The sequence below is a fragment of the Ovis aries genome, chromosome 12 (assembly GCF_016772045.2).
Source record: "Ovis aries strain OAR_USU_Benz2616 breed Rambouillet chromosome 12, ARS-UI_Ramb_v3.0, whole genome shotgun sequence".
Lineage (NCBI taxonomy): Eukaryota > Metazoa > Chordata > Mammalia > Artiodactyla > Bovidae > Ovis > Ovis aries.
The window spans coordinates 62,126,210-62,140,163 of NC_056065.1; the positions used below are offsets into that span (position 1 = coordinate 62,126,210).

Here is a 13,954-nt window from a genome sequence, read left to right on the forward strand (position 1 = left end):
AGAGTGAACGTGAAGATATCAGTCACTCAGTTGTGTCTGACTCTTTGTAACCCTATGGACTGTAGCCCTCCAGCCCTCCAGGCTCCTTTGTCCATGGGATTCTCCAGGCAAGAATACTGGAGTGGGTTGCCATTCCCTTATCTAGGGGTTTTTTTCTACCCAGGGACAGAACCCATGTCTCCCTCATTGCAGGCAGACTTTTTACCCTCGGAGCCACCAGGGAGGGTACAGTGAAATACGCATGTGCAAAGAGAATGCTGGACTTGGATTGACCAGGAGACTGAGACAGATCCCAGATCCCATGGCTACAAGGAAGGCAGGGTTGCAGAAATCTTCCGGTGATGACTTGGGAAGGGGCCTTTAGTTGTAATTGTCCAGAGCATCATTCCATCATCTGCTGCGCTGTGCCACTGGGTGAAGGTCAGACCACACCCTCAGGGTCATATCAGCCTCCACTCTCTTCTTACCTGCTGACACCTACAAGTGAAAATGTTCGAGGAAGGGCTGAGCCCTGACATTCATCAGGAAACAGTTTTGGCACATTCATAGCATGTCGAGCACAGTGTCTGTGCTGATGCTGTCAGGGGTTTGTCAGCTCACTGACTGTCCTCGGCCTTGGAGATCAAGCAGTAATTAAGACCCCCTCTGTGTCCAGAGCTCCCCACCAGGTTCTGTGCTGATGGTGACAAAAGAAGTGAAGAACACAGTCTCTGCTCCTGAAGAGCGCGCACCTATGCCTCTTGGGACGGTGGAGAGCTTAGCGTTTATTAATTTGGAACTGGAATCCTCTTCCTCAGGGGCCTCGCTCTGACCTTGTGAAGCACCTGTCCCGTCCTGTGTGTTTGTTTACCTGCTGCAGCGGTCACCACCTAGGGCTCAAGGAGCCTCATACCCTGCTGATCCTGACAGTGATGCAGTCAAGCCTGTGGGAGTTAGCAGTGTGTGGCCTTGGACTGAAGGAAGCCAAGTTCTCTGGCTTGTTTGGGGACCAAACTCTGTGACCTTGGTATTTTTAGCAAAGCACTGGACTACGGAACAGTGGAGCTGCCAGGGACCCAGAAGATTCTGCCGGCATAATGGCAGAGAGGGAAAACGATTGGTTTTGATCTCACAAGAGAACTGACTTTAATGCCTGGTCTTGCCTTTTATTAGCAATTTAATTTTCTTTGAGCCTCAGTTGCCTCCCCTGTGAAATGGAGTGGATAGTAACATCAGGATATTTTGGAGGATTTAATGAGATAACATATTGGAAAGTGCTCACAGATGGTAAGCTCTGTATTGGTCACCGCAGTTACCTGTTCTCATGGTGCTTTATAAACACCTGTGTCACGACACTCTCTGCGGCGAATTATAGTCAGTACATTTCTGTGGGTCTCCTTCCGCTAGACTGAGGGCCAGGACGTTTTTCCTATGGTTCAAATTTCCTGGAGCCTCTCACGTAGGCCTCCTCTGGATGAGGCTCAGAGTTGAGCTGAATAACCTTCAGAACTTGGGTTTTGCTAAAAGACAGGTCTTTGAATTTTGAGTCTTCCTCCTTGGTGTCCTCCATCTCTGACTCTCCCACTGAGGGCCGGGCCGATCCTGTCCTGTGGGGTCTGTTTAAGAGCAAGGCGTCTTAGCAGTACATTGGAAGCTTGTCATTAGACTTTAAAATGCTTGAGGACAGATTTCCAGTGCCCTCCTGTATGCTCAAACAGGCACAGGTTTGTGTAGCAAACTGGCTCTGATCTCTGCATTGATAACTTCTAGGGTTTCTGTGGTATTTCTGTTCATTTGATCTCAGTTTTAACACGATTATTGATTTCCTCAGTGCAGTTCAATTCCTTGAGCATTTATTGAGCACGTTTTCCTTGCTAGACCCTGGGCTGGGTGTTGGACATGTTGAGATGAGGAAGACAGTGTCTCCAGCTGAGGTATTCTGGATCTCAGAGAGGTGGCAGGTGAGGAAAAAAGAGGCTTCCTCTAGGATGTGGTAAGGACAGTGGCAGTGGTGGGGACAGAATTTTGTGGGAGTTCAGAATAGGGCCCTTTTCCTTAGTTATCTTCTGGAGCCCATCGCTGTTGTTTCTAACAGATGGATGGGGGACCCAGATTGTGCTCCCTGCCCTCAAGGATGGTTTGAATACTGGGAGAAAGCCAGTGGCAAACGTGCATCAGCCAGAGGTTCAGTTGAAAGCCCTCCTGCACTGGATGAAAGAGAAGAAAGTTTCAAGGGCCAGGGGGGCACAGGTCCACAGGTGACCGACCTTGCCTGAAGAATGAAGGGTTTTGGAGGCCTGGGGAGAGCTTGGTTCAGCCAAGGGCTGCACTCGGTAAAGAGGGCCTAGACATGTCTCATGGCTGGCTGCTTCTCCCTTTGATGTTAGCTTTACTTTTCTCCCCTTTCCTACGTCATCATCCCTGTTTCTCTGATGGCTGCTTCTCCACCAGCTCTTATTTCTTCTCATCGCCTTTCTTGCTTTCACCTCCACGTGTTCCTCGACTGCTCACCACCCCCATCCTCCCATTCTCCTTTCCCTCTGCCACTTTTTCTTCCTTTCTATACCTGTGCCTTCTTGCCTTTTAAGAGTGTCCTTGATTTCCTACCTCCATGTTCCAACATGTCCCTTGTTCACCTCAGAGTTGGGGAGGAGACATTCATTTTCAGTGGCCTTTCTTATGATGTGAAAGGGCATCTCGTGTGTATCTGGGTATCCTAGGAAACAGAATCCTAGTTTCTGAATGGGGCAGATTACTCACTGTGTTTGTAAGACAGCAAACCAGAGGGAAAGCAGCCTCCATGTGTGCCCCTCCAGAGACTGAGAGTACAGTGGGCTTTCCCTGTGAGCACAGTGGGCTTTCCCTGTGAGCAGGATCAGGGGAGCATTGACCCCATTTTCATGGGGTTCTGATTCTCTGTAACTATACCTATCCCTGAAGCTTCTCTTTCTCTCCTTTCATTTTTTTTAAAAACTTCTGTCCTGATTTTCAGTTCTATTTTCCATGTTTCTCCTTATTCTCTCTCTAGTTTTTTTTTTTTTCCTACTTATTAGAAATTGCATTAATCCCCTGCTTAGTATCTCTCTTTTGCTTTGGAAGATAGAATCAAAAGCTCCTTATTTTCAGATAAGCTGATGGAAGTTTGGGTTGGAAAAGACAGAGAAAATGTGTGAAGCTTGCCTAGCTCCTAAGATGCTTTCAAGACTAAGCTTTCTTTCTAGTTCTTATTTTGAGATTGAATCAACATAGTTATAGAATCTTAAAAGAAATCTCTATTGGCTATTTAAATAACCTTCAACCCAATGTTGGAACCCTCTTTCCTTCATTAAGAGGCTTCTTCTGCTCTGTCCTTGAATACTTTTAATGTTAGGAAGTCATTACCACATAAAGCAGCCCACTTGTTGGCTAGCACTGCTTGTTTCAAAGTTACTACTCGTGATTATAATCTGGATCTGTGTAATTTGTGCCTGTTGATCTCATTTGTGCATTCTCAAGGTAATACAACATAAGCCTTTTGTTCACATATTAAAGGAACTTCAAGGTATCTTCTTCAGTCCTTGAAATATTTTGGAGAGATTCCACCGAAAATAATTAAATGAAATAAACCATTCTTGCCACCCTTTTACTGTATAGGAAAGTCAGTTTTCTGAATGACTCATTCCCCAGTAGTTCCATATAGCTGAAATTGTCCTGGAAGTTGTAAGGAAGAAAAAGAACTATCCTATACAAGGAGAAGGCAATGGCACCCCACTCCAGTACTCTTGCCTGGAAAATCCCATGGACGGAGGAGGCTACAGTCCAAGGGGTCGTGAAGAGTCAGACACGACTGAGCGACTTCGCTCTCACCTTTCACTTTCTTGCATTGGAGAAGGAAATGGCAACCCACTCCCGTGTTCTTGCCTGGAGAGTCCCAAGGACAGGGGAGCCTGGTGGGCTGCCATCTATGGGGTCGTACAGAGTCGGACAGGACTGAAGCAACTTAGCAGCAGCAGCAGCATACAAGGAACACTGACTGCTGCTGCCAAGTCACTTCAGTCGTGTCCGACTCTGTGCGACCCCATAGATGGCAGCCCACCAGGCTCCGCCATCTCTGGGACTCTCCAGGCAAGAACACTGGAGTGGGTTGCCATTTCCTTCTCCAAAGCATGAAAGTGAAAAGTGAAGTTGCTCAGTCGTGTCCGACTCTTTGTGACCCCATGGATTGTAGCCTACCAGGCTTCTCCGTCCATGGGATTTTCCAGGATAGAGTACTGGAGTGGGGTGCCATTTCCTTCTCCAGGGGATCTTCCCAACCCAGGGATTGAACCCAGGTCTCCTGCATTGTAGGCAGACACTTTTACTGTCTGAGCCACCAGGGAAGATTCTTAGTTTAGAGAACACTCATAATATTCAGTGCCATTTATTTTTGTAAGTAGGCCATGGTACTCCCCCAGTTTGTACATGAGGGTAGTGAGCCTCATAGAGATTGACTGGCCTCAGGGCACCCAGCTCTCAAGTGCATGAGTCAGGACTGAATCCCAGTTCTTCTGATTCTTAGTCTTCTGCTGTGTCTGTCATAAATACTGAAGTGTCTTTGTCTCTCCAAAGCGCCTGCAATGTCATGGGATTATATGAAATAAATTGTCTCCTCAAGACAAGGTACTTGGTGTACACAATCTAATAGGATTGTTATGGATTTTTGTTTTGTGTGTGTCTGTTTCTGCATATGGCTGTGGAAGTAGAAAAGTGGAAACGAAGAAACCAAATCCAGCTCAGGCAGTGATTTGGGGGCAATTATAAAAATACTCTATGGGGACCAGTGATGCTATTCCCTAAGTATAAACACCAGTATGATTGATTTTGTTTGGTAAAAATTCTAAGTGTCAAGGTAAAGAAGAATGAGTTACTTCTTTACTGCAGTTAATCCAGAAAAATTTCCTGAAGGAGATAGGAAACAGAGAAATCTAAGAAAATTTTAAAGAAAAAATGTGAGGGCTTTGATAGATTGGAAAGTTGCTGTTATTCAGTTGCGAAGTCGTGTCCGACTCTTTGCAGCCCCGTGGACTGCAGCACGCCAGGCTCCTCTGTCCTCCCCTATCTCCCAGAGTTTGCTCAAATTCATGTTCATTGAGTCGGTGATGCTATCTAACCATCTCATCCTGTGCCACCCCCTTCTCCTTTTGCCTTCAATCTGTCCCAGCATCAGGGTCTGGAAAGAGGGGAAGGTAATTGGTAAGAGTCAGAGGAGGGTTGGGAACATGGTTTTGGGGCAGGAATGAGACAGATGCTGGGGACCTCATGTTTTACTAATGACTTGAAACTAAGATTCCAATGTGATGATCAGTTTTCCTCCTTTGCAAAGTGAAACCCTGATGCGACTAAATTTAATCTCGCTTGGAATCACTGGTGATTCACCCAAGCTCAGGTGCGCCCACACGCAGCTGGCATCAGCTCTGTGTGCTTTCCAGGCTGATCCTTCTCTAACCCGGCTTCCCCCGCCCCCACCCACCGTTGAGCTGGGGAGAAAGCCGAACTGTGGTAACCTTGACCCTCTGTGTCTCCATCTGCAGCATCCTGGCTACTGCGGGAACCCACTTCAACACCCATGTGGACCTGAGGACCCTCCGGGCCGTGCGTGTCCTGAGGCCCCTGAAGCTCGTGTCGGGGATACCTAGTGAGCATCCATCTTTCCTCTTCCTCTTCTGCTAAGAGCTTTACTGTTGTGTCCTCAACCAGATCCAGGGATAAGCAAGAAGTAATTTCCCCAGAGAGGAAGCCCCTGCAGTAATAAATAGAGGACCTGCAGCAATCTGGCATTATCTTCCATTTTAAAATTTAGCAAATTTTTTCGCATTTAAAAGATAATGAAAGATCTTTACAGAAAATGTGGAAAGGAAACAATACAAAATTGAAAATGAAGAGTACCCATTATCCTGTCACTCAGAAATCAATTTTGTTAACATTTTAGCATATTTTTTCATTCATTTTTTTTCTTGTGCATTTTAATGTATGTGGGATCATACTGTATTTTTGATTTTGGATCCCATCATGCACATTTGATTTTCCTGACACTAATAATTCTTCAAAAATATGACTTTGAAATCTGTCTTATATTCTTTCTTATACCATCCATGACTTGGGTAGTCCTTTCTACGTTACTATTCATTTAGGTTATTTCCAGCTTTTTTCTTTCTTTCTCTTTTTTCCTAAATAGAAATAGCATGGTAACAATGTCTTTTGTCTTAAATATTATTCAGATCTCTGATTATTTTCTTAGACTAGAATCCTAGAAGTGCAAGTTTTGGGTCCAAGGATACAGTATTTTATGAATAGTGGTTGTAGTAATTGTGCTTCTAGGACAATGAATGGGAGAGCTGGGTCTGAGATAAGAGTCATGGGGAAGGTGAACTTTGTCCTTGTTCTTCCAGACTTACAACCTAGTAAGACAAGGCCTAATTCCCTTTGGGAAAGAAACACATTCTAGTAGGTTTCATCTGTAAGAAGAATCCAGAAGACAATGTGAGTGAAATGAATAAGGGAAGGGTAATAGGCATGTGAGTGATCAGGGAATAAGTGAAGAGGAGCAAGGGGTTGATTCCTCAGGGGAGGATGTGATGGCAGCCTTTGGCTTGATGTGTCTTGGTTATCCCCTTGTGAATCATTTTCTCATCTCAGGGCCAGTGGTCCTTTTCCCTCAAAGACTTGGCCCTTTCTCCTAGGAGAGGGTATACAGCCTGCCCTGTCAGGGGCTGCCAAGTGAGGGCTCTGTTCATCATTCTCTTTCTTTCCTTCCAGGCCTACAGATTGTGTTGAAGTCCATCATGAAGGCCATGGTGCCTCTCCTGCAGATTGGCCTTCTGCTCTTCTTTGCCATCCTGATGTTTGCTATCATTGGCTTGGAGTTCTACAGTGGAAAGTTGCACCGAGCCTGCTTCATGAATAATTCAGGTAGGGTCGCTATTTGCTGGCTTCTCCTTCTTCCCTTCCTCTCTCCTATGGTCATGGGGGTAATTTCAGGGCATTTGGAGACTAATTGGAAAACAAAGTATGTCCTATCCCAACCCTAGAATTAGAAGCAGAGGCTTCCTAGTCATCAGCTTTATGAGGTACAACCAGCCTAAAGATCCCCATTGCACACTGATATTGCAAAGCAAATAACCTCTTAGGTTTATAGTCTGTTTCAAATAGAAGGTCTCAGCTGCCCCATTCCTCGGTAGAAGGCTATCAGAAGGCATGTCAAAAACCATTTGCCTGAAAAATTACCCTTTGTACAGGGGACCCTTTGGCCCACAGCCAGAAAGACCTCAGGAGTCTGAAGTCAGAACTGGGGCCCTTCAGATCTTGGGAATGTTTTCCCTCCATGCTCAAGCTCATGACATTCCCCTCTTCTGCTGTCATCCATGCATAGTGTGGAAGAACTGAGGAAGTTCTGAGCATGACTTGGCAGTGGTTAAATGACTGAGGTGTACTGCCGAAGAATTGATGCTTTTGAACTGTGGTATTGGAAAAGACTCTTGAGAGTCCCTTGGACTGCAAGGAGGTCCAACCAGTCCATCCTAAAGGAGATCAGTCCTGGGTGTTCATTGGAAGGACTGATGCTAAAGCTGAAACCCCAATACTTTGGCCACCTGATGTGAAGAGTTGACTCATTGGAAAAGACTCTGATGCTGGGAGGGATTGGAGGCAGGGGGAGAAGGGGATGACAGAGGATGAGATGGCTGGATGGCATCACCGACTCGATGGACATGAGTTTGAGTGAACTCCGGGAGCTGGTGATGGACAGGGAGGCCTGGCGTGCTGCAATTCATGAGGTCGCAAAGAGTCGGACACGACTGAGCGACTGAACTGACTGACAAGATCTTACATTCTTGTCTCTGTATCTTGTTTGTTCAAGTTGAGTAGAGTGCTTTAGGAGGAAGGATGATGGGGAGAGGTTGAATGAGCCCAATTAGGCATGATGGTTTTATGAAAAGAATCTTTAAAGGACACTGTCCATGTTGGATTTGTTTTAATTTTTGTCTTATTCCAAATGAGGAATTTGGGCAAAAAAAAAAAAAAACAAAAAAACAAGGAGTTAAGACCCACGAAAGGGACTGTAGTTTATAATTGCTCCCAGGGAACCCAGAAACAACTGAGGGGCTATCCTGGAGTCTAAAGATAGAAAATCAGTTAAGATTTTGCCTTCAGCTCAAACCTTTCTGGGTGATACCAATCCTGTAAATTCCTGTGGGGCTCAGGAGATGGTAGAAGATGTGACCTGCAGAAAGTGGGGGTGGGGGGATATGTGGAGGAGGCTTCGTTTCCAGAGCAGCTTGGGAAACACTGGGTTGAACATGCTACAGTTTGTGAGCTGTGAGGTGTAGTGATGCCAGAGATGGGTAGGAGCTGGAGACAAAGAGGATAAACCCTCTTGTGGGAGATAGAAATGCATGCTTGTGGTCTCCTGGGGTTATTTTCAGCTCATGCGAAGCATTGCATGGTTTATCCCCCACCCTCCAAATGTGTCTGCAGGTATTCTAGAAGGATTTGACCCACCTCACCCATGTGGCGTGCAGGGCTGCCCAGCTGGTTATGAATGCCGGGACTGGATCGGCCCCAATGATGGGATCACCCAGTTTGATAACATCCTTTTCGCTGTGCTGACTGTCTTCCAGTGCATCACCATGGAAGGGTGGACCACCGTGCTGTACAATGTGAGTAGAGCTGGCGAGGGGCCCGAGCAGAAGGGAAGGATCATGGAATCAGGCTCCTGGCTTGGTTGGGGTTGGTTAGCCGGGGGAAAGGGAAGATTGGAAATGTGTATGGGAGTGTGCATGTGTGTGTGTGGACTCAACCATGGTAAGGCTTAGAAGTTTCTATGCCTCTGTTTTTGGCCTCTTGCTAAGCACACGGCTTCTTAATAGAGTTAGGAAATTACATGCCATATTTGGTGGGTGAACAATGCTAGTTAAATCAGATCAGCTCAGCCATTATAGAGTATGTTTTGCTACTGGTTTGACGTGGTGGTAGGATTCTGAGGTAAGTAAGGGGTACCAAGAGTTACAGATTTCTTGGTTGCTGTCTTTAAAGAACTTACCATTGGTCTGGAAAGATATTCCAATAGATCTCAATCTTGGCTGCCCATTGGAATCAGTTGGGAGGGAGCTTTAAAAATTTACGCTGCCTGGGCTGTACTCCAGACTAATTAAGTAGGAATAGCTAGGGGTAAAGACCTGTCCTTGATTTTTTTTTTTTTGAAGCTTCCTAGCTGATTCTAATATGTAGTCACTCTCAAGAAACATTGCATTACACGCATGTAAGAAACACGCTTAGTTGTAAGATTCACTAGGGATGCTTATTAACAATTCTGATTCACAGGCCCTTTGGAGATTTGATTTCATGTGGTATTGGTGAGCTGAGCTATATGTTTGACACGCACTTCTGGGGATTCCTATGATCAGCCACATTGGGAAGGATCTAAGCTGATGCATAGGACAAGGGTGTCTAGCTGCCTGTTTGGGATGTTTGGGGATCCTTGCATGAGGACAGAAGTTAGGGTGACTACTGAAGTCTCTCTTACCTCCCAGAGTCTGATCTTAATAAGTTATGAAAGGTATAGTGCAGAGTCTAAGTTCTAAAATGAAGGAGTAGGGAGTTGTGTGGTTTGATGCTTAGGGGAGCCTAGGGAGGCAAAGCAATTTGAGCAAATTGTCTTTGTAAACAGATGTTCATAAAGGTCTGTACTCTCCTATGCCTCCCAGCCATCCCACCCTAGGGCATATCATTGGAGCAATCATTATCTCACTTGCCCTCCCCTAGGCTTCTTTACCCTAAGGCACCATCAGATTCCTTCTAACCTGATTCTTCTATACACATAAACGTAATGGATGGGACATGGGGTCATTTACAAAAAGCCCCCTTTAGAATGACTTCAGGACATTATCTGTACTGGAAGGAAAAGAAATGCTGTCTCATGAGAGACTCATGGAGAAAGAGCCAGGGTCTGCATAAGGCCCATACAAGTAGGTGCTTAGTAAATGTCCATCATTAACTTGGACCCATCCCTGTGCCACATGAGCAAGGCAGGTGGGGCTTTGCAGAAAAGAGCTGCAGGGTGTTCACACCAAACATCTGGGAGAGGTGTGAAGAAGCCCCAAGGATCAGCGTATGCCTGGCAAGCCCAGGGGTTATGTGTGACCTAGAAAAACCTTGAGAACACTCTGGGATTCTTACCAGTTGTGGGGGTGGCAGGGAGGAGAGAAGGGAGACAAGGTTGATGAGGCCAGTCACTCCTCATTTGAGATGTGAAGGTTGTCTTGAGGCCATGTCACTCCGATTAACCAGGCGCCTCTGGAAATGACAGCACTGGGCTCCGCAGTGGCTGGTATCATTTGTGGGGCTTTGGGCAGGATGGCTTTCAATTATGTGTGCAGACTCACCTAAGTGATGTGATAAATGCACTGAGAGCCCAAAAGCAGAAGTGTTGCATTTGAAGATACAGGCGAGATCTATTGGTCCTCCAGGGCCAAGACTCAGAAGGTACTGAGATAAGCAGGAGTCACTCATTACGTGGTTTAGTTCCTTTTTCATTCATTCATTAATTTTTTCAACATGTGTTTGTGAGCATCTGTGATGTGTCAGGCACTGGGCTAGGCACTGGGGAAACAGAAAAAGTGCCCATGAGCTCTGTGCTCCTGGTGCTCTCTTCAGATTCCAGCCTCTCTCTGGTAGTCTGTCCAGCATAGGTATGGAGGTCACACAGAGACAGTGAACTTGCTGTCCTGTCTAGGTGTGCTCTACCGAGGAAGCAGGGAGAAGAGGTCAGACAGCAGATCCTCTGAAACCTTTCATTGCGTGGGCTCCCAGGACCTCAGACACACAGTACCTCTGGCTTCCAGGCCATCAGTCATTGAACTTCAGCTTACTGAAGGCCTCCTGCTCCCCCTGGGGCTGGATCCAAGCTTGAGAGAACTCATTGAGCTGTAGGAATGGCTTCCAAAAAGTGGCTGGCTGCTCGTTGGGCAGAATGAACTCATGCCCCTTTGAAATGATGTCACTTTCCAAAGCTTTGGATCTAGGGGGTGGGCATGGAGCCAAGAGCCCACAGGCAGAGATGATGGCCATAGTGAGGCTAATAACCACCCCTTGATTCAGGAGAAGTTGGATGGGAAAGGCACCCCATTTTAAGCCAGTAGAGCAAGGACAAAGTCTGGCTCCCCAGGAAGAGAGGAAGTCAGCCAAGTCCAGCTTCCCTTGAGCAGGGAACTGGGGTGTGAAGCATGGCCCAGGTGGAGGTCTCTTATAGGAACTGGACACACATCCTGGAGTTAGGATTGTCTTCTGCTGGAGGAAGGTTCAGAGCCGGGTGTCTTCATACTGGTGGCCGTGGGGCTTACAATATATGGTGGAATCACATCATACACTTTTGTTTAAAAAAGAAATTCAACAGAGTGAATTTTAAAGGTGTTATTGACATTATTCAACCATTCATGAATGAGGCAGCATCCCATCTCACATCTGGAAGGGAGCACTGAGGAGCTATACAAAATGAAAGGCTTTTATAGGCAGAAGGGCACTGGACCAGGAAGTTAGTAAGAAGTGGATTGGTTGTGGCAAGGTCACTTTCCTTTAAGGCAGGGGTCCCCAGCCTCTAGGATCTAATGCCTGATGATCTCAGGTGGAACTTATGTAATAATAAGAGAAACAAAGTGCACACTAAATGTAGTGTACTTGAATCACCCCCTAACCACCCTACCGCCAGCCCCAGCCTGGGGAAAAATTGTCTTCACCAAACTGGTCTCTGGTGCCAAAAATGTTGGGAACCACTGCTTTAGGGGATGGCAGGGTTTTATCAGGCAGATGATCTCATTCACACTCACCCGGTGATTCCTGATTGCCTGGTTTAAGAGCCCATTTGTGGGAGAGACTAACACTGTAATACTAACACTGTAATAAAGTTTTGATTTGGTGACATGGGGCTTAGTACAAGTGACTCTGTTTTGGACCTATTGTCTTGTTTTTTTTAACACTGTTAATTTACCCAAATTCAACTATTCAGCTTGGACCAGAAAGGGGATTCAGAACTTGTGGAAACAATAGGGGAAGGAGAGAATGGGATGAATGGAGACAATAACTTCGACATATATATACCACCATGAGTGAAATAGGTAGCTGATGAGAAGTTGTTGTGTAACACTGGAATCCCAGCCTGGTGCTCTGTGATGACCTCAATGTGTGGGATACCGGGAGGGGAGGAAGGCTCAAGAGGGAGGTGATATATAATTATGGCTGATTTGTTGTACAGCAGACACTAACACAACATTATAAAACAATTTTCCTACAATTAAAGAATAAATTTTTAAAAGGATCTAGGATATGGGGAAAAGAACATTTAAACAGTGGAGACTAATTCACCTACCACTCCTCTCCTGTTCATGCCCATTAAGAGTATGAGATCAGAGGCACCTAGGATCTTGGCTGAAAAATTGCAGAGATTCTGGTAGCCCATGCCAACAATACCTGAGTATTTATTTTCTTCTCTTAATTTTAACTTAAGATTTTGTAAATGAAAAGTTTTACATATGTATTAGAACTGGTTACACACTATTGGATTAACTGTGAACGACTAAGTTGCCTTGTGTGAATGCTAAGTCCCTTCAGTCATGTCTGCCTCTTTGCAATCCCATGGACTGTAGCCCGCCAGGCTCCTCTGTCCATGGGATTCTCCAGGCAAGAATACTGGAGTGGGTTGCCATGCCCTCCTCCAAGGAATCTTCCCAACCCAGGGATTGAACCCAGCTCTCTTATGTCTCCTGCGTTGGCAGGTGGGTTCTTTACCACTAGGGCTACCTGGGAAGCCCCTACTCTGAATACATGCATGTATGTATGTTTCATCATAGAGGAAAATCAGCCATGGTGCCTTTTATTATCACCACTGTTCAGAGGTTGCAGATGTAACTGGTTGACTTCCCTTTCTACCACTCATTCTGGAAAGGCCCAATTCACCTAGCTGCCATATTTCCTCACAAAGGCCGCAAAGAAAAGGGAGTCCTTTTTCCCATTCCAATGTCTCCTCTATTTAATGGTCACAACAAATACGTAAGATTTATTGGCACCAGTTATGCTTGAACCATTAGGAGTGCCTTCAGGTTAACACTGTATACAGAAGCTCTCTCAAACGTGTGGATTCAGTTTAACCTTTTTCTGTATACTGTAAATGCTTCCCTGGTGTTAGCATTCCTTTTCTGCTGCACAAACCCTTCCTAAACACTTCCTGTGACCTGTGTGGCCCCGCCATTGATTTTGGTTAGCTTCATTTGCATGTTGCCTTTCTCATAATCCTGCTTGATTGTAAGGGTGGGGGAGAGTTCCCATTGTCAGGGCAACCTGGAGTCCTGCATGCTGAGCTCCATGTAGTCTCCCAGAATTTAAAGTTGGTGTGGTCACCCTCCAACTGTATTCTTGGCTTCCCTCCCTCTTGTGGTAGAAAGATGCAAAGCAGTCTATGGTTCCATTGGCTGCTTCTCCCTGTTTTGACCATCTCTGCAAAGGTCTCTGCCACTTGCAGACTCTCCCCTCTTCTTACTGGTCTAATTTGTTTCATGTCTCCTAATCTGGAGACGACTCTTGAGAGTCCCTTGGACTGCAAGGAGATCAAACCAGTCCATCCTAAAGGAAATCAGTCCTGAATATTCATTGGAAGGACTGATGTTGAAGCTGAAGCTCCAATACTTCGGCCACCTGATGCTAAGAACTGACTCATTACAAAAGACCTTGATGCTGGGAAAGATTGAGGGCAGGAGGAGAAGGGGGTGACAGAGGATGAGATGGTTGGATGACATCACCAACTTGATGGACATGAGAATGAGCAAGCTTTGGGAGCTGGTGATAGACAGGAAGGCCTGGCATGCTGCAGTCGATGGGGTCGCAAAAAGTCGGACACCACTGAGCAACTGATCTGAACTGATTCTGGATGGGTGTTCATTCTCCAGGACAGTGCCTTCTTCTCTCTTGGCTC

At 46.0% G+C, this 13,954-nt stretch overlaps 1 protein-coding gene across 2 annotated transcripts in view; it reads left to right on the top strand.

Moving 5' to 3' along the window:
- LOC101102503 (voltage-dependent R-type calcium channel subunit alpha-1E) overlaps positions 1-13,954 on the top strand; it is a 342,192-nt gene that overhangs the window by 97,634 nt on the left and 230,604 nt on the right. For both annotated transcript variants that reach the window (XM_042229161.2, XM_042229165.2), the window contains 3 exons: positions 5,529-5,632; positions 6,754-6,906; positions 8,470-8,651. In XM_042229161.2, coding sequence (XP_042085095.2) covers positions 5,529-5,632; positions 6,754-6,906; positions 8,470-8,651 — 439 coding nt within the window. The remainder of the gene's footprint in view (positions 1-5,528; positions 5,633-6,753; positions 6,907-8,469; positions 8,652-13,954) is intronic.